Source organism: Chlorocebus sabaeus, chromosome 5 (genome assembly GCF_047675955.1).
Source record: "Chlorocebus sabaeus isolate Y175 chromosome 5, mChlSab1.0.hap1, whole genome shotgun sequence".
NCBI classification, from domain to species: Eukaryota; Metazoa; Chordata; class Mammalia; order Primates; family Cercopithecidae; genus Chlorocebus; species Chlorocebus sabaeus.
In genome coordinates this window covers 74,001,468-74,023,044 of record NC_132908.1, presented here as the reverse complement: position 1 = coordinate 74,023,044, position 21,577 = coordinate 74,001,468, and the positions used below count along the sequence as shown (strand labels likewise).

The window sequence follows — 21,577 nt, the reverse complement described above, 5'->3', positions numbered from 1 at the left end:
CTTAGCTCAAGTGTTTTCCTCTAGTGATCTTTTTCCCTAGAAATAAGTTTCTGTGTTTGCCTGTACAAATGGAATGATTCAGCATTCTCATCTCTGTGACAAATTCACACTTTGATTTGTGTGGGTTTCCCATAGGGAGGATTATTGATCAACCATCATGCAGACCAGTCTCTGAATAGCTTTTGTCAATGGCAGTCTGCCCTCATTGGAAAGAATGGCAAGAGACATGATCATGCCATCTTACTCACGGGATTTGATATTTGTTCTTGGAAGAATGAACCATGTGACACTCTAGGTATGGTATGAACAGATCCTTCACACACACCTGTTAGCTGAAAACACAGTATGCAAACTTTCTATGGATGACAGATAGTTCCTTAATAAAAAGACATGATATTTAAATTGTGGAGTAACCTCACATACCCTCTGGAGACTATTGTTCTTTTTCACTGAACTTAGAATGTGGGGAGCCCACTTACTTTATTCATTTTGTATTTTTTTTTATTTGAGTTGAAGTTTCACTCTTATTGCCCAGGTTGGAGTATAATGGCACAATCTTGGTCCACGGCAACCTCCGACTCCTGGGTTCAAGCAATTCTCCTGCCTCAGCCTCCCAAGTAGCTGGGATTACAGGCACCCACCACCATGCCTGGCTAATTTTAGTATTTTTAGTAGAGACGGGGTTTCACCTTGTTGGCCAGGCTGCTCTCGAACTCCTGATCTCAGGTGATCTGCCTGCCTTGGTCTCCCAAAGTCCTGGGATTACAGGCATAAGCCACCTCACCTGGCTTGTATTTTTCTTGATTGATCCTACTGATGATCACTGAGGTGTGAGATACATTATTTAACTAGAAACGTGTAGGTTATTCCATAAGCATCATGACCACAGAATCAGGTAGCTGAAGAAGATTTTACTGGGTTCCATGGTACCTAACTGTGCCACTAGGTAGCAGTGACTCTTTTAGAAAGTTACTTGACTTTGAAGTGCTCAGTTCTTCCATATTAGTTTGTACAGGACATTGATAGCAAGAATTGCATCTTTTATATCTATACTATATTCCAGTATATTCCATTGCACATAATAGGAATTCAACATTTTTTAAAAGTTGATGAATGATTGTCCAAATCAGTAGTCAGCAAACTCTGTGAAGGGCCTGATAGTCAATATGTTAGGCTATGCAGGCCACAGGTCTCTGTGGCAGCTAGCCATTTCAGCTGTATTGTTTCAAAAGCAGTCACAAGTAATATGTAAAAAATGAATGCAGATGTGTTTTAATAAAACTTTATTTACAAAAACAGAACACAGGAGCCATAGTTTGCTGATATAACTAATAGTCCAGATGAATGGTAGAATTTTGTGGAGCTGAGAAAAGCTTATGTGATGTACTTCTGTCACATTTTTCCTCAAAGTACTTTATAATCCCTTATGATACATTAAAGATAATAGTATGTTGGACTTCATAAGACATTTTATTTATTTTTTAATTTTTTGAGATGGTGTCTTGTTCTTGTCACTCAAGTGGGAGTGCAGTGGCGCGATCTCGGCTCCCTGCAACCTCTGCCTCCTGCATTCAAGTGATTCTCCTGCCTCAGCTTCCAGAGTAGCTGGAATTACAGGCGCCCACCACCATGCCTGGCTAATTTTTGTATTTTTAGTAGAGACAGGTTTCACTGTGTTGGCCAGGCTGGTCTCGAACTCCTGACCTCAAGTGATCCACCCGCCTCAGCCTTCCAGAGTGCTGGGATTACAGGCATAAGCCACCGTGCCAGGGCAGAAATTTTATTTTTTATGTTTCTCAAATTCTCTGTAGTTTCTCTGTTATGTCCTATAAATAAGTTTATTTTAACAATTAACCATTAATCACAGTCTTCAAAAACACAACTATTTTGGAAATTGTTCCAGAGAAAGGGTTTTTATAATGAAAAACGATATACATCCATTCATATTCTGGATTTGGAATGTGCAAAGTGACATATGATAATTCGATGCATTGTTGATGTTTTGAAGATTTTGAGAAGCAGACAGTGTTGTCTGTTATCCAGAGACCAAAATGTAAGAAAAAGCTTGGAAAAAACAAAACGCCAGAAATTCCACCACGTGTCGAAAAGGTCGCTTACTTTAAGCAGTATGTCCTAATGCAAAGTGCATGGGCTTTGACTTCCCATATGTCTGTGGTTGATTCCTGAGTCTGGTATTTATGACTCTGAGATCCTGAACAAGTTAATTCACCTCTCTGAGGTTTGGTTTCCCAAGCTATAAATACATACACACAGATATATAATAGACATATAGCAGAGTGTGTGAATTTGGCAACCATTTATTTAGTGACGATGATGATGGCAGTAATGATAATGATGCTACCCCTTATTTGTGCCTTTATATTAGATTTCCCAGCTGATCTCCCTTCTATCTTGACAGTGAAGTGAGTACAATCAGTTCACAAGCATGCATTTAATATTAGATGGGTACGTAGATTTGTTCTAGTGATTATTAGGACCAAAACTGGAATGAAAGATGTTCTCACACACTGCACTGTATTTCAAGATAGACTTAAGAGCTGGCCGGGATGCTTTTATAATGGCTCTTAGAGGAGGTAACTTTGGGAACAGAAGCACTTATCACATTATAAAGAACCAGAGAAAAATGAATTTAATCTGCATGCATTACTTAGGCATTTTCATGTTTTCTGCTCTAGAAAAAGACCAGGATGCGTGTTTTTTCTTGGAAAATACACCCTGAGCTGTGACGTGAATGCCACTGTTCAGTGAGCATTTTGCATTGGTTTTGCTATCATTCTATCCGTTGCTCTGACCCAAATGATGAACTCAGACAAGGCATATAAATATTCTGTGACTTACTGTACTAAAAGTAAAATGGGAATTACAGTACTCATACTGACCTTACAGGGCTGTCACGAGGATCAATTGATAACAATATGTAACAAAAGCAAGAAAAGAGGAAATGCTGCATTTATACATTATCATTACACAGGACAAAGAACTATAGATCATTAGTAATTTTTTTTTTTTGCAAAAACATTGAATGCATTGATTAAACTAAAACTATGTAGAACATTTCGAGGATATAAATTATCACGTATCTGTGTGTGCAACCTTTGGATTCACTATTTGAAACTGATCTTTCAATAGGGTTTGCCCCCATCAGTGGAATGTGCTCTAAGTACCGAAGTTGTACCATCAATGAGGACACAGGACTTGGCCTTGCCTTCACCATCGCTCATGAGTCGGGGCACAAGTAAGTGGCTCTTTGACCCACTACTTTATATGAAAACTAGTTGGATGATTCATTGGCGTTTTAACCGTTGTTGTTGACTTAGGCAGAACAAAGAGGATCAGTCTTGTGTAAAGCTTAGAATAGTTTCTGGCCATACAAAGGGCTCACTAAAGGCTAGTTATTGTTGATTTCATTCTTTTTAAACAACAGCATTTAATAACCACACAGTACTCCTTCGTGTGCACAGATTGCAAGTTATTTAACTGAGTCTCTAGGCTGTTAGGCATTTGTTTATTTTTGTTCATGTTTTGCAGCAATGGAGACACTTCTAGCTGATTCTTTATGCACAGGAAGTAATCATGGAGAAAAATAAATTCCCAGAGTAAAATGGCACACGACTTTTTAAAAAAACTTTTGCTGCCTGTGCTGAATATTCTTTTAGTTGGCAACATTGCATGTACTTAGTACTCTTTTAATTGGTGTTAGTAAATCTTCCTTTTATGATGGAGACAACGTTATAGAGAATTTTCAAACATTTGAGCAACAGCAGCTGCATTGGAGCAAGTATACTACTTTACAAAATAATGATTTCAATGTGTAGTACTCTTCAGGTATACCCGTTTAGGGATGTTTGTGTGTGCATGTGTGTATATTTTATTCAACATACAGGAAATAACTCATATATTTTCAAAGCATCTAGTTAATTTTTGACTTAAAAGCAAATATTCAGTAACCATAGTTGATATTTTTATATGTTGGTACTGGTATCTTTTCTTTCTTTTCTTTTTTTTTTTTTTTTTTTGAGACAGAGTCTCGGTCTGTCGTCTCGGCTGGAGTGCAGTGGTGTGATCTCGGCTCGCTGCAACCTCCGCCTCCCAGGTTCAAGTGATTCTCCTGCCTGTGCCTCCTGAGTAGCTGGGATTACCAGTGCCCACCACCAGGCCTGGCTAATTTTTATAGTTTTAGTAGAGATGAGGTTTCACCGTGTTGGCCAGGCTGCCTTCAGGTGATCTGCCTGCCTCGGTCTCCCAAAGTGCTGAGATTATAGGTGTGAACCACCAGGCCCGGCCAGTGCTGGTATCTTCTATGAGCTACACTTATTATCTCTAGGAAACTTAAATCTTGACAATTGTTGTTATTGTTATCCAACAAATTTCCAATGTTACTATACACACACCCACACACACCCACACACCCACACACACACACACACACACACACTTAGATATGAATAAGCCAATTTTTAAAATTGTAAATGGAGAAGCAAAAATGCTCAGTAAGAATAATGTTTCTCATGCAAAGCAGGAAATAAAATATGTGTGCATATCAAATGTATGTCTAAGTTCGTTTTACCAGCATGAAGTCCAAATGAACTGGTCTCACTTTTCAAAATACTGGTCATTGAAAAATTTAATTTTCTTTGCGTATGTGTTAAAATTATCCAAAATCAAAATCCAACATTTTAGATAAGGAAAAGCAGAAAATATTCCTCAGGTAGGATGCAGGAGAGAAGTCAGAGGTTGGGGAAAGGACAGATGTAAAATAAAATACATACTTAAGTTCTAAATAACGTGGCCTTATGAAGTTTTGAAATAGATAATTCCTGAGATATTTATATGGCATTTGGCACGTGCTAAAGAAAATACGTTATCATCTTCTAAAATGCTATTAAAGTAAATTTAAGAATGTTAAGTTCAAGATTAAATTCCAACTTGGTTTTCTTATGCACATAAAATTCCACTGAAGTTCTAAGTAAGTTCTTTTCCTCTAGCGTAATGGCTTCAATCTCTCCTACCCCATCTCTGTTTCTGGGATTCTTGCTCTTTCTTCTTGTGCTTTATTTATAGATTTCTTTCTGTTTTTTACTTTGGGTGCTTTATTTATAGGTTCGTTTCTGTTTCTGACTTTCACAAATATATTTAGAAAGGGTGTCTCCCAAACACATCCCCTTAAGATCTTGGTTAGGTGAGAAGAAGAATTAAATTGGGAAAAGCTGACGATAAGAAAATGCTTTCAGTGAGTATATGCTGAGGTTAGTAAATACCGATTTTTGAGTGGTCACCTCTGAATACCTACGGAAGTCACTGATAGGATCATAGCATACGGCTGCCCTGCTACTACTTTCCTGACAAACTGGAAGGAATGCTGGAAAAATGGCCATGTTATAGACATGTTATAGACATGGGTCACAAAAAGTCATATCTTTGATTGTAACATATTTATTTGGTATAGACGACTTTCAAAGGCTAACTCTATACATGAAATTATATCAGAATAACATTTTTATTTACATAGGAATCATATCTGCCTTATAAATATATGGTCTAAGAAACAAGTTTTATTCTTTTAAATAATGAGATTAAGAACAATTTAAATTAATGATGAAATTCATATTTATATCCCTCCATCCTCTGCGTCCCTAAAAAAAAAAAAAGAACCGGAAAAGACTTTTCTCTGCACCGAATTTTTTTAGAGCAGATCGAAGACTCTTATTTCTCCATCTTCTACCACTTTAATATAGCCTGAAATAAGCTCTGTCTTTATAATGTGTATCCTTTGTGGGTATGCACATTGATGTAACATTTATTCTACCTGTCAGGATATTGGAGAATTCTTTAGGTATAATATGCACAATTCCTATTGAGTAGACCACGTAAAGTTTTATTCTATTATTACTAGACATTTCTGTGATGAAATGGAGCAAATTAAAGTTTTCTCATGTAATACATCTGAAAGATAACAGTAATGGTCAAGATTTAATAGCCTTCAATAAAGGGGTTCAAGCATTTTAAAAAATGTTTATTATAAGAGAGTTTAATTATAATCAGAGTTTGTGATTTCAGCTAATGAATTGATCATAGTTGGAGAGAAGTTTTTATACCACCCTAGGCTTATGTATGAACAGTTCATAGACAGCTTAGAATCAGCATCTCTCTACACCTCCTTCCTACTCACTCTGAACTTCTTTACCATAGTTCCATGTTTGGTGACAAGAAAAGAATTTTACTGTTTGAAATAACATAATTTGGCTGGTCCATCACTTAGGCTTAGCTTATACGTAAATTTAACTTGGCCAACATTTTCCAGCCCATACAACATGTAGCAGCTAGACCATTCTTTGATTCTGTGGTCAGGAAATAGTATAACAAAGCCCTCAGCACTTTTTAAATTTTCTGTGTGAGTTTTATAACAGTCTGTAGTAATTTGTCTTTCTCTGTTCCAGTTTTAATAACTCTGTCTCTCAGTTGGTTTTGTTGATGATCACGGCATCTTTTTTCTTCCTCAGATTATCCTTCAGGAAAATGGGTTCACAAAGCAGGATTTTGTTTTCTTCATTCTGTTTCAGCTTTGGCATGATTCACGATGGAGAAGGCAATCCCTGCAGAAAGGCTGAAGGCAATATCATGTCTCCCACACTGACCGGAAACAATGGAGTGTTTTCATGGTCTTCCTGCAGCCGACAGTATCTCAAGAAATTCCTCAGGTATGACAGGTTAAATCCAGGGGTGCTCCTAGGTTTGGAGTGGTGACAGAATTGTGCTCCATAGACGTGAAAACGAATACTCAGTGGAATTACCTTTTGATCTCTCGATAAACAGAAAGACAAATGATGATGATGATGATGATGACATTATTGTTGTTAAAAAAAATCGATTGAAGCCTAATATTGTGCTAAATGTTCTCCACATATTTCCTCTTTCAATCCTCACAGCAATACTATTACCCTCAATCTAGAGTTGAGAAATCAAGTCTTAGAGAGGTTAATTGTGTGGCTTAAGGTACTATCGCTGGTAAGTTGCAGACAGAAGACTCACACTTAGATCTGTTGTGACTCTAGGATGTGTACGCAACCGTCTCTTCCCTGTGACTTCCAGAGGCTGCTAGGTATATTGTCTTTTTACTGTGACTAATTGTTTCAATCTTATCAATCAATGTGTCATAGAGTATTTTTACAATGCTCACATGGTATGAGTGTGTGTTTGTGTTTTAATGAATAGAGCATTTTCTTGTTTGACTATTGTGCCTGAAATGGCCAGGAGCTAGCTTTATGTCCAAGTGATAGCCAAGGAGGATGGTAGCTATATAAAATGCTTTTAATAACACAGAACCCTTAAGTTGCATTAGTAAAAGTAGGAGTTAGGAAATTTGCACTTATTAAACAATGAACCCAAAGTTGAAATATATATACACACACAGACACACACACACACATATACACATACCTACCTTTTTAATCTATGTTGACCCACTAGGACACTTAGATGCTATTCCCATATCTCTTTGACCAGATGTTAGTGAAATTTCTTTGGGAATTGACATTCTTGATACTTTATTTTTAACCCGTACCACTGTATATTTTTTGCAAATGTTTAAAGAATTAGTAAGATATATACACAAAGCATATTAAGCTTAAAGATACCTAACCAAATATGCCCAAAGGGTAGTAAAAAAATCAACAGACTTTTTGCTAGTGAGCTTTGCCATGAAGATTTTCCTGTGAGTTTTAAATTCATGATTTGGTGACTAGAATTATTTTTTCAAACTCATGTAAGAATGCGATTAATAAGTATTGATATTAAGATCTACTTAACATAGATTGAATTTCCATTGGTATGTAGTTAAATGCTTTTGTAGTTAAATGTTATAATAATGATAACAGCAGCAGCTAACTTTGCTTACTATGCTTTATGAAACGTTATATTTTCTTGTTTGAACTGTGTAACAACCTTTATGAGAGTCATTGTCACTCATGCGCTGTATAAGAGCTACATAACTCGGTCTTGGTTGCATGGTTGATTAGGACCCCCATCTATCTCACTACAAAATTACACTTAACAACCATACTAATTAACCTCTCAATGGTACCATATTTTAATTATTTAAGTAAGTGGAGATAAGGTGCTAAGAATATCCATGCCATCAGGACTGATTTTTGCTCTCAACAGGTTCCATCAAACATACCTAAAGGAAATTTTTCTGCCTCATGCCCCAGTTCATTATTCCTCTTGATTCTTTAGGAATGTTATTTATTTTTGTTTGTAAGGCTTATTGTGAGTTAAAGTACATCTTTGACCTCTGCTTCATTATCTGTTAAAACAAAAATACTTGATTTAAGTCTCCATGAAGACAGGTACTGTGTCTGTCTGGTTTGTTTTGTACCATAAGTGCTCTGTCTAAGGTTTGCCACAGAGCAGGGACTCAGTACAAATTGTCAGATATTGTTGAATGAGATTGTTGATGGGAGTTTTTAAATATATTAACCTTCCCTGTCTCCCGTCGAATCCCAAGCCAAATCACTTGGATGGCTAGAATTTTCAGCATCCTGTAAAACCCTGCCTGGCTGTGTACATTCCATCCTCTTTAGACAGGACTCACTCTTTGGCATAAACATAGATTTGAACTTTAAACATATACCCGTTTCTCAAACCATGTTATATTTTTCTTTGCATGAATGCATTCAGCAAGTGTGTTGTCGTAAATGGAAAGATCACAGATCAACAGAGTAATTAATAAGCATGTATTGTCATTACAGCACACCTCAGGCGGGGTGTCTAGTGGATGAGCCCAAGCAAGCAGGACAGTATAAATATCCGGACAAACTACCAGGACAGATTTATGATGCTGACACACAGTGTAAATGGCAATTTGGAGCAAAAGCCAAGTTATGCAGCCTTGGTTTTGTGAAGGTATGTTTGCTTGTGATTTCAAACTTACATTAAGACTCTGCAATGTGTCTGTGTCCCTAACAGAAGTGTAAACATTTGGTTTGCCAAGGCCAAGGGTTAGGGTCTGGGTTATCTCTACCATGTCAGTTGTTTGGCATGATAATTAAGTGGCAATTTTACTGTCAATGAATTATCCAGGCCTATCCACATAGACCATGCCTGCTTTAAATACCGCTTGGTAGAAAATTATTTCTCTTTAAATGAAGACTTTATCCCTACTAGGAAACCTGGGAACAAGAGTTTGTACCTACTGCTGATCTCTGCTTCTCTTCTCTATATGAGCCTATTCCCTCTTAATTTAATACATTTCAAATCATCACCATCCCAAAATACGTTATATGCCATTTATAATATAGGAAAACTATTATTAGCAGCTAGCTTTTTAAATTGTATATAAATTCAAGGTATATCTTGAGTAACATTAGTAAGATTATTGTGTCAAGTCTTCAAAGAATTATAAATTATAAAAAAGATAATTGAGAAAGTACAAAAGTCCAGGTTATAGAAATGAGAGACACCTTGTTCCACTTGGTCAAGAATGACATTTTACTGACAGTAGTATTACAGTCTCAACTTTACTAAAAAATAGAATCATTTTTAAGTTGGTTTATTCCCAATATCCAAAGAGAAATATGGAAGTTCTAAGTAACTGAAAAATGCATGGAAATTATGGAGGTTTATAGCTCCTCTTTCCCCCTCTATTCCTGTTCCTCTTCTTCCTCCTCTTTCTCTCCCTATTCCTCCTTCTCTACCACCACCACCACCACCACCACCACCACCACCACCACCACCACCACCATCACCATCTACTATCATCTCCAGTAGTTGCTAAGTGAGCCTGTGCCCCACATAAGGCATTCTGCTTAAAGATTTATTTTACGTTACCTCAGTCTTCACAAAAACCCTTCAAGTAAGAATTATATTGGGCTGGGCGTGGTGGCTCATATCTGTAATCCCAGCAGTTTGGTAGGCTGAGACGGGTGGATCACGAGTTCAGGAGATCGAGACCATCCTGGTTAACACGGTGAAACCCCTCTGCACTAAAAACACAAAAAATTAGCCGGCCGTGGTGGTGGACGCTTGTAGTCCCAGCTACACGGGAGGCTGAGGCAGGAGAATGGCGTGAATCCGGGAGGCAGAGCTTACAGTGAGCTAAGATTGCACCACTGTACTCCAGCCTGGGTGACAGAGCAAGACTCCGGCTAAAAAAAAAAAAAAAAAAAAAAAAAAAAATTATTACCACTTTTGGCCTGGAGCTCAGAAAGTACATTCAACTTGCCCAAAGCCACAAACTTTTAAATGGTAGAATTTAACAAAACAAGTCACACACATTGACATGAAATTTCCTCTTCTTCATCGGTGACTGGTACCAGTCACTATTACCAGTGTTTCCTAAACTTCAGTCATTAATATTCAGTCATTAATAACTACCTTCTTTAGTTGTGTTATCTCTATATTATTATTCACTTATTGCTTTTCTAGAAACCAATTCACATTCAAAATATAACTCCAGTCCTAAGAAATAATATGCATCAAATCATAGGTTTGATATGGGATTACATATTGTTTTTAATACAGTTTCAGTGCATAACTATTAAAATATTTTTCAGATGTCATTCACATTTTCTTGGTGTATCCTTCATGACACATGGACCTTACTTTCACAAATGCTGGTGAACCATATGTAAAAACTAACAAGTTGGCTGTGTGTAGTGGCTTATATCTGTAATCCCAAGATTTGGGGAGGCCAAGGTGGGAGGATCACTTGAGGCCAGGAGTTTGAGAATAACCTGGGCAACAAAGTGAGACCCCCTCTTTACAAAAAATTTAAAAGTTAACTGGGCTAGAGGCATGTACCTGTAGTTCCAACTACTATGGAGGCTGAGGCAGGGGGATCACTTGAGCCCAGGAGTTCGAGGCTGAAGTGAAGGATGATAGTACTACTGTACTCCAGCCTGGGCAATAGACTGACACCCTATCGCTAAGAAAAAAAATTAACAGACTGTTCTATTTGCCTGTTAAGTTGATGGTTTTGGCAGAAGTAAGTAGCCATTTACTTTGTTGAAAAAGTTTGTATCCTGATTTGCCTCTTGTTCATTTTATTCTAAAGGATTCATTATCTTATTAATTACAAATTTATTACATGCTATGCAGCAAAAGCACAGTTGGTAATAAGTATGATTTTCTTTAGAAATACAAAGGAGGTTCCTAAAATTACTATTGTTCCTTCAGAAGTATGTATTTGTGGGGTACCTGGTCTGTGTCAGTCAGTGTGCAGGGCTTAAACAACCTTTTTAAATAATAGATTGTTTTCTGGGACCTCACTATATTTTTAAAAGACAGCTTCTCATTCTGATGGTCTTTCATGGGAAACAGAGCAAACAGAAATGAAAATTTCAAAGTAAAAGATTGAATCAAACAAGGAAAGGGAAGGTGAGAAAGACTTGCTTAAGAGAGAAATGATTGAAGATGGTGATTGAAGATGGTGGGTGAGGTTAATGGAGAAGGTAGGGTTGTTTGATAGATTCTGAATGTAGGTTGTTTTCCCCACACCTTAGCTTTTGGTATTGTTGTTAAACCTACTTATAACTTGAACCCATGGCCACACCTCTGAGGATCATAAATATTGCCAGGCTCTAGCCAAGAGGGATTTCCAAAACAACAAAATTTCTTATTCATCCTGTCTAGTAGAAACAGTTTAGACCCTCTCTGGCAACGCAGGAAAGAGGTGAAGTTTGTCTTCAGGGCTTTTATTGTCCCATTATTACTTTCTAATCTTTTCTCCTCACTTTACTTTTTTTTTTTTCCTCCATGCCTCCTAGAAAGGCAGGGTTGCATAGTGATTAGAAGAACAACAACAAAAAGGAACTAATTCTCAAAGTGTCCTCAAACCAGCAGGTGCAGTATATTGGCAAGACCTGAAACTTGTGAGAAATGTGTCATCCCAGGCCTAAGGAATGAGAAATTTTGGGGCTAGGACCCAGAAACCCATATTCTGACAAAAGCTCTAGATGACCCTGACGCTCAATCAAGGTTGAGGATCACTGAGTTAGACAATCTTCAATTTTTTTTTTTTTTTTTTTTTTGAGATGGAGTCTCCCTCTGTCACCCAGGCTGGAGTGCAGTGGAGCAGTCTCGGCTCACTGCAACCTCCACCTCCCGGGTTCACACCATTCTCCTGCCTCAGCCTCCAGAGTAGCTGGAACTACAGGCGCCCACCACCTCACCCGGCTAATTTTTTTTTTTTTTTTTAGTAGAGACAGGGTTTCACTGTGTTAGCCAGGATGGTCTCGATCTTCTGACCTCATGATCCACCCACCTCAGCCTCCCAAAGTGCTGGGATTAGAGGCATGAGCCACTGCGCCCGGCCGACAGTCTTCAATTTTGAACATTCACACATACACATTTGCACACACAAATCTCTGGATTTGGGAGTCACATAGACCTAGGTTTAAATTTTGTTCTGAGATTTCCTACGAGCTTGGGGAAATGACTCAACATCCCTTAGCCTTAGAGTTCACCTTTGAAAGGTGAAGATTATAATTATTCCTCCATGGCTCATTTGTGAAGATTCATCTCTTGGCACAGTTGCATCACCCGATAAACAATACGGTTTCTTCTAACTCTCTTCCTTTTGTCTTCAGCGTTATCACCACCGTCACATTTGTCTCTTCCTCCCCAGTAGCTGCCCTGGTAAAGGCTCTGGGGCTGGCTCTTTTGGATCACTCATCACCATCTTCCCCTGCTCTCCCAGCCATGAGTTTTCTGCGTCTTCAGCATGCCAGACTTGATCTCTGTTCTCATCCAAAGAGTTCAAGAAAATGAGTTGCTAATCTTTCTAATGGTTCTGTGTTATCTGGAAAGACTCAAAGCAGGATTCCCTCTGTAACAAGTGGAGAGAGCACCCATTTGATTATTCTGCACTTTAGAAATGCTTACCGACTCCATGAGTGAACTGATGCTGTTTGTCAGAGGGTCCCAAGTGCTGTCACAGACTGATCAAGGCTTCTGTGCTGGTTATTTTACTAAGCTAGAAGTGAGCAGCTGAACAAATGCATCCTCTTTAGCTGACTCTGTACCTCAGTAGCCAGCACAGTCACTATCACATAGCAGGAACTCAGTTTTAATGTTTATTTATAGACCCACTGAGAATTTGAAGCTGCGAAGAAACTGTGCGGAAGATATTTAAATTCTTGTGAATGTTCTCAGGCCTATCATTCTAGAGAGCATTGTATTGGAAGGATAGCAGGATCGATGTATATTTCTTCTGTCAATCAAGAAGAATGACGAGACAAGTCTCAAGTGTTTTAGGGGATTTATCTGCCAAAGTTAAGGATGCACCCAGGGGACTGGTCTATGCCTTTCTCCGAAGATGATTTTGAGGACTGCAAATTTAAAGGGGAAAGGGCGGGAAATTGAGAAGTACATAGTTTTCACGTAAGAGCAGGGTAGGTAGGGAACAATAGTTATTCATAGGTATTCATGCCTTTGTCTGGCTCAGAGAACCTGCATTTTTTTTTTTTTTTTTTTTTTTTTACATAGAATGACATAAAACAAATGGGGCAGAGAAGTGCAGTGAAACTGCATTTTACATAAGATAAATATAGACACAATGGGGCAGGGGATCAATCAGATACGCATTTGTGTCTGGTGGGCTGGGGTGACTGCACCTATAAAGATAAGCTATCAATTTTGATTGCCATGGTGAAATTTTAACAACTCTCTAGGAATTTCCTTGTGGGCAAAATATGGCGGAGGCGTGTAGTTTTTCATCTTGAAGCCATCTTATTTAGGAACCAAAAGGGGTAGACAGGTTTGTGTGACCCAATTCCCAGCTTGACTTTTCTCTTCGTCTTAATGAGTTTGGGGTTCCAAAATTTAACTTTCAACTTCCTTTCACACTTCTTTCAAGAAATTGACATCAGGATTAATGAATGGAGAATAACTAGAAACTTCTTAGTATGGAATCACACGATTTGATACTGTTATACTATTACTTTGTAATGTACCAAGTTTACTGCGTCACGTTTTAACTTCTATTAACTTTCCCCCATGCACTTACACTCCAGTGATGTTGATGTTGTTGTATGTTTTCCAAATATTTCCTTTTTCATGTCTACAAGTCTTTGCATATGTTTCTTATTCTAGTATGCTGTGTGGCCACCCGCTGATGCTTAATCTTTTTTTTTTTTTAATTGTTGTTAAAGATTCAGTTCAAGTGTTATCTCCTTATTTCCTCAGGGAGATTTAAACATTTCTTTCTCTGGGCTCCGCTTCCAGCTTATGTGTCACTTTTATAAACTTGTGATACAGTTTAACTGTGTATACACATCTGTTGCCTTAGTTGATAGAGAGTATCTGCCATGCCTAGCATGTGCCGGATGTCATATCAGATACTCAGTATTATTTATTGGGCTTACAGTGGTAACCAAAGCTTACATGTTTTAGCACTCCCATTTCCATAAAGTAGAAGATGTCCCCTCTGCCTCTTCTCTCATCTCTCCTCAGGAAAGCAGGAGTGACTTATCTGATCGACCAGTTTAAGACTATTTCCGAGCAGGCATGCCACGGTACCATCTCAGCATCTTCTCTCTTGTGCTGCCTGTCTGCAGGATACACACTTCTCTTCTGCCAGTGTGTAGGGATCGGTAGTCTAATGCAGTGGAGATAGTGTTAGAAGACCTATTTGGCCACAAATCTCAGCCACATTCCCCAATTCAGGATTATCAGTAATAAGGTTATTATCTATATTTCCATTTCTTAGACTCCAGTGTCTTATTTATCTAGTGGTGGAAGAGACAGGAACATTACTTATTGTCCCCCCTGAATCCAAGAGAAAGGAAACTGAAGTTAAATAATCTGATCAAGATTAGGCAGAAAGAGTACACAGGAAAACAAAAGGCCCAGATTTTAGAGTCAAAATTGTAGTGATATCTATATGTGAATGAAGTCGTAGAAAATTGAGGGTAAAATACTCTTTCCATCCTATAATAATAACTAATATTTATTCAGTGCTTATTATGTATCAAATAGTACTTTAAGCACATGATACATATTAATAGTTCCATATCGTTGGGGCATGTGCTATTATTCACATTTTCTAGATAAGGAATCTAAAGTACATAAAAATAAATGTTTTACTAAGCTTTATATGAGCAAATGGTAGAACTAAAATTGGATCTGGGTAGCACATTCTCTTAACCATTATACTATACTACCTCTCGTATTATCTACCTAGAAAAAACATAAAATGGTACCAGTGCCAACCCCCTTACCCAAAAAGGAGGGGAGGATCAAAATACTAAATGAATATATTACAGAAGAAGACATACACATAGTCAAACACATGAAATGGTACTCAATATCAATCACTCTCAGGAATATATAAAATAAATTACAATGAGGCAGCACTGTACACTGACTGGCATGGGGAATATTAAAAAGACTGACACCACCAAATGATACCAGAGACCAGGAGCAACTGGAACTCTGCATATTGCTGATGAGTGCATAAAGCGGCATAATCATTTTGGAAATGGTTTGGCAGAGCTGTTTCAATGTAGAAAGTTAAACATACCTTTACCCTCTGACGCAGCAAATGTACTCCAGGGTTTTTGCCTGAAATAAATAAAAGCCTGTGTTCATAAAAGGGCTTGTCCAAGAATATTTTTAGCTACTATTTGATTCATAAGAAGCCAAAGACTGGATACAATTTACATGTCTTGCAAAAGTTGAATGTACAAGCAGGTTAGATTTTGCTGTATTCATGTAATGGAACTCCTTTTATCGATAAAAAGGAATGGACTATTGATATACACAAAAACATGGATGACTAAAAAACATGCTGAACAAAAGAGTACATTCTGTATGGTTCCATTTATATGAAATTTAAGAGAATAGGCAGCACTTACCTACTGGTGACTGAAATCGGAATAGTGGTTGCCCCTAAGAGGGGAATTGACTGCAAAAGGGGACAAGGGAACTTTTTGGAGTGATGGAAATATTCTGCCTTGAATGTGGTGGTGTTCATAGTGGTGTATGTATCTGCCAAAATTCACAGAACAGTACACTTAAAATGAATGCATATTATTGTATAAATCATACCTCTATAAAGTTGATTTTTTTAATGGCATTGGGGCAGTTCTTGGTGACTCCTACTTGTTAATTGTTAACTTTACTTTTAAATTATTGCTTAGCTTAAAAGCTAGGGCAATAAAGTCAGACATACATGGGCTTAAATCCAGGCCAACTAGAGACTTACCTGCTAAAGGAAGTTGGAAGAATTTATTTAATTTCTCTGAGTCTCAGTTTTCTCAGGAGCACATTGAAGAGACAGTCATACTTTCCTCACATGGCCACAATGATGATACAATGAAATAATTTATGGAAAACTCATCATCCAGTTTTTTTCACATATACTGTTTGCCAGGTTCTTTCATGTTATTATTATTTTTTTAATTCTTGAAAACCCTTAAAAATTCCAGAGTCTTTATTACAAATGAAGACTATTTTAAATCATAAAGTCTGTCATTTTTATTCATGTATTGATTTACTAAAATATATTTACTGAAGCCTACTTTGTACCAGGCACTGTTTTAGGTGCTTGGGATATATCTGAGAGAAAACACAGTTCTGTACCCTTGTGGCTAGTTGGGGAGAAAACAAAGCACAATAAACTTTATAAATAAGTAAATGATGTTGTAAATGAAGCCACATAGTGCTAAATAAGTTTGGAATAAGATAAGGAAAATTGGGAGACTGACTGGGTGGTGGCTGATTAAATTTTTTAATAGCAAGGTCACAGGAGATGAAATTTAGGCAAAGACTTGAAGGAGGTAAGAGACAGAAAGATGCAGATAGTTGAAGAAATGGAACAGCCAGTGTAAAGACCCACTGTGGGGGCAAGATTTGAGTGTTTGCAGAGCATCAGGGAGCCAGTGTGGCTAAACCAGAGTGAGCAGGGCATAAACTGGTAGCATACAATGTCAGGGAGATAAAGGGGGCATATGACTTCATGGATGACAAGTAAGACTTTGGATTTTTCTCATGGTGAATTGACAAGACATAACAGGGTTTTGAGCAGAAAAGTGCCATGAGCTGACCGACACTCAGTTGATTTGGAAGGCTCTTCCTAGCTGAGTGCCGTCCAGCAGTGCTCTCTATAATGGTGCAGATGTTCTCTGTTATCCAATATGGTAGGCACTAACTACACATGAACCTGAAATGTGACCACTATGCCTGAGGAATTGAATTCTTAATTTGATTTTAAGTAATGTAAATTCAGGTTTAACAAGCCACATGTAGAAAGTGACTATCATATTGGACAATACAGCTCTAGTCACTGTGTTAAAAATAAACTGGGTGAGGGTGTGGGTAAAGTAGACCTTCAAGGCTTGTGAGGAGGGCCTGGCAGTGAGCTGTGTGTCAGGTGGCTTGGAACAGGGTAGTAGAAATGGAAGTGGCCATAATTGTTTAGATTCTGGAAATATTTTGAAGGCAATGCCAATATGTATAACCTAGTGGGAGATTTCTTGATAAAATGTGAGAGAAACAGAAGAGTCAAAGATGACTTGGATTTTTGACCAGAACTACTGGGAATATAGAGGTGTCATGGAGTGAGATGGGGACAGTGAAACATGAGACAGGTTTGGAGGAGCCGATGAAGAATTTTTATTGTGGATGTGTTCAGTTTGTAATGCTTCATAAAATTTGGTTTGCAAAAGTCATTAACATTTTTAGCATGTCGGGTTTTACTTGAAGGGGTATCCAGCCTATGGAATATAACTGGAGGTCATAGCAAGTGACAGGACAGAATAATGGATAGCATTGGGACTCTTTAAAATGTTGCCCAGTTCAAAAAAATCATATGCAGGCAACATGAGACCTTGAGGTCTCTGTGGTTATTTTTTTTTCCCCTTAAATTAAGACTTAAGTCCAGGGAATTATAGATAAGGGAAAGTTATTTGAAATGCTGGTAAAAAGAGGGGGGAGGTACAAACAAAAAAAGTGCAAACTCTGAGTTGCGTTTATTTTGAAAGGGAGCCTTCTCAAGGGGCTTTTATGGTCGTCAGAGCATGTAGTTGGCTATAATTACCCTTGACTTGTGCGCTCCACCACAGAAGAAATAACACGTTCATGCAGCCTGTCTTATTTCACTCTGGAATCCCTGTGTTATTTTGTTTTGCTTTGTTTTCCTAGTTCTCTCCAGCTGCCCCTTCTCTTGGGCCTGTGGCTTGGCATTGGCTACGACAGCTAGCCCTCCTTTTCTTTGGTCTGCCCTAGGGCCATTTTGGTGGCTGCCACATAGGCACTGGGTATGGGTTATGGCTTTTTCCTGGCTGTAAGAAGAAAAACAGTGTAGTTCTGAAAGGCTTTCTAAGTGTACGTTTAATCGTTTCAGTGCTCTCTCTCATGCTCCCATTTCACATAGGCGGCTCTCTTACCCACATTGATTGATTTCCCTCAAACCCAGGGTGACTCAATACAACAACAGGTAGCGATGATGGCCCTCATTCAGTTTGCTGGGAGGCTGCCATATGCTTTCTGCTAATGTCGGTGGCAGGTTCACGGGAAGATGTATATATTCTAGCTTATGAGCTGTTTTGAGAGTTGGGAATGGTACACGTGCCCATATCTGGGGCAGCTGGTGGTGTTGGTGTTTCTAAGTAGTGTCCTTAATATTCTTCCATTCTCCTTTTGTGGGAAGAATTTTATGGTCTACAAGACCAAAATTACTGTATATATATGTCTCTCTGGTTTCCCTATGTTTTCTTTTCTCAGTCCCATGGAAAGCTTTCTTGTTTTGAGTGTTTCTGAAATATTTCTAAGCATATTCTTGCCATATTTTCTAACTGTAAAATCTACATGAAATGGAGTGTTTGGGGAATTAGGTGCCTGGTTCGTTGAATTTTCAGGATTACAACAAGTAACGACAAATTTTTTTTTTCCTCCTCTCTGGTTGTTTACACTTTCCACAAAATGTACGTGTTCACATTTCTATCTTAGGAAACAGAATGTGGCCACCAAAATGGAGTCACTTTGACCTTTCCCAGTGTTTCACGACATTCCATTAGTGGTGTAATTCTGAATATCAACTTTAACTGTTAGAGCTGAAAGTAATCTGGTTCCATTTCTTTATAGGCTGGAAAACTGAGGCCTGGAGAATTTGAGAGCCTTCCAATACCCATCAATGGCAAATCCAGGCCCAGGGTAGTGGTTAAGTTACTAGACTCAGAAATCAGGCCAGCTTGAGGCCTGTCTTTGTTCCTGGCCAGCTCTGTGACTTTAAAGCTTCAACAGCATCAGAAGCTTGCTCAGTTTTTTCAGCTAAATGGGTTTAGATGAAGAATTAGTTCAGTTTCCACCACTAAAATGGTAATAAAAGTATTAGTTCCCTATCTAAATATATTTCTACAAACTTAGTGTGACTTAAGGCAACACACATTTATTATCTTATAGTTCTGAAAGTAGATATTTGAAAGCGCTAAAATCAGGCCAGGCATGGTGGTGGCTCATGCCAGCAATCCCACCACTCTGGGAGGCCGAGGCGGGCAGATCACCTGAGGTCAGGAGTTCCAGACCAGCCTGGCCAACGTGGTGAAATGCTGTCTCTACTAAAAATACAAAAACTGGACGGATGTGGTGGCGCATGCTTGTAATCCCAGTTCCTCGGGAGGCTGAGACAGGAGAATTGCTTGAACCCAGGAAGTGGAGGTTGCAGTGAGCTGAGATTGCACCATTGCTCTCCAGCCTGGGTGACAGAGGGAGACCCTGTCTCAAAAAAGAAAAAGAAAGAAAGAAACAGAGAAAGCAAGAGAAAGAAGGAGAGGAAGGAAGGAATGAAAGACAGGAAAGAAAGAAAGAAAGAACAAAAATCGGTGTGTCAGCAGGGTTTTGAAGGCCTTAGGGGAGAAGTCATTTTCTTGCTTTTTTCACCTTCTGGAAGCTGCCTGCATTCCTTGGCTCATGGCCCCTCCTTCATCTTCAAAGCCAGCAACATTCTCCTAGGTCTTTCTCAAGCTGTCATCTCTCTGGTTCTCTTCTAAACTCCTCTTTCCCATATAAGGACCCTTGTGACTATGTTAGGCCCACGTGGAAAATTTAGGACAGTCTCTGCAACTCCATTTCAATTGATGATGACCTCAATTGCATCTGTAACTTTAATTCTCCTTTGCTACACAACTTCACATATTCACAGGATCCCAGGATTAGGATGCGAATGTCTTTGGGGGCCATTATTCTGTGTACCACAGTCTAGCATGAGAATGAAATTATTTCATAGGTCTGGTTTGAGAGTTAAATTGTCTACATATTTGAAAATTGCGATAGAGATGAAGAAGGTGGCCAGGCCTGGTGGCTCATGCCTGTAATCCCAGCACTATGGGTGACTGAGGTGGGAGGATCACTTTAGGTTAGGAGTTTGAGATCCGCCTGGGCAACAAAGCAAGAATGTGTCTCTACAATTAATCAATCGCTAAAACATAAACAGCACTCATAGAAAGTGCTTCAGTTAAGCACACACAGGACTTTGAAAAAGCAACCGTAAAGCAGTTTTTGAAAAGATGAAAAAGGTAGTAATGATGATATATTTTGTACAACTGCATGCGCTAGGCAAAACCATCACTTTACATGTAGTTCCTCATTTATCCTTGAGAATAAGTCTATAGAGTCAAGTGCTCATTTGATCCCTGTTGTACAGGTGAGAAAACTGCAACTGAGAGGGATTCCATAACATGTCCATAGGGCATGAAACCAGGCATTTCAGGATAAGGATTTGAATCAGACTTGCTTTATTCTAATCTTGATGTATTCTGCACGATGGTTGTTATTATCACTATCATGAGAAACCAGATCTATCACTTCCAAGCCAAGTGTTCTATAACTGTTGCTACCTACCTGCTGTTACTAAACACGCATGAGTATCTGGATACTGTAGAAACCCCTCACTTACATAGTTGCTAAAACATATTAACTTTGGTGTTACCAACTTCACTGGCCTCTACTTTCTGAATAATTTCTCTGATTTCTGCTACCCCAAAACATAATATTGTATACAACATCTTTGAATATTTTTGTTTTTATTGTATATCACCCTTACCAGCCCCTTTTTTTCTTTCAGGACATTTGCAAATCACTTTGGTGCCATCGAGTAGGCCACAGGTGTGAGACCAAGTTTATGCCTGCAGCGGAAGGGACCGTTTGTGGCTTGAGTATGGTAAACTGCATACTTGTTAGTTTTTAGCTCCAGAAATTTGATAAGGCATAGAATTCAAACTGTTTGTGTTGTGACCTTAGGATGGAATGCTTTGGCGTTTTATGTCTCTGACTCCTCTTTATATTAACTAACATTATGTAGGAGCAGTTATAAAGCTTAATGCTAATATAACCCAGATAGCTCAATTGTTTCAGAAGATTTTTTTTTTTCTTTTTTCTTTGTCTTCCTGTTTTAGATGGTGGCTTGGCTCAAAATATCTCTATTTCAGCAAGCTAACAGGTTTCATTACGTACCATTTTCCTTTTAAACTTGTGGTATTTAAAAAGTCTCAGGGATCAGATGTCTTGTTAGTCAAGAAATGACTGTCCCTCCAGACCAAGGCTTCTGCTACTCAGCTCAACT

At 38.4% G+C, this 21,577-nt stretch overlaps 1 protein-coding gene across 3 annotated transcripts in view; it reads left to right on the top strand.

Annotated features, from left to right (window-relative positions):
- The window catches only part of ADAMTS18 (ADAM metallopeptidase with thrombospondin type 1 motif 18), a 151,819-nt gene that overhangs the window by 72,947 nt on the left and 57,295 nt on the right, over positions 1-21,577 (top strand). For all 3 annotated transcript variants that reach the window (XM_007994132.3, XM_038008234.2, XM_007994133.3), the window contains 5 exons: positions 136-295; positions 3,151-3,256; positions 6,582-6,719; positions 8,769-8,922; positions 21,080-21,175. In XM_007994132.3, the coding sequence (XP_007992323.1) occupies positions 136-295; positions 3,151-3,256; positions 6,582-6,719; positions 8,769-8,922; positions 21,080-21,175 (654 nt within the window). The remainder of the gene's footprint in view (positions 1-135; positions 296-3,150; positions 3,257-6,581; positions 6,720-8,768; positions 8,923-21,079; positions 21,176-21,577) is intronic.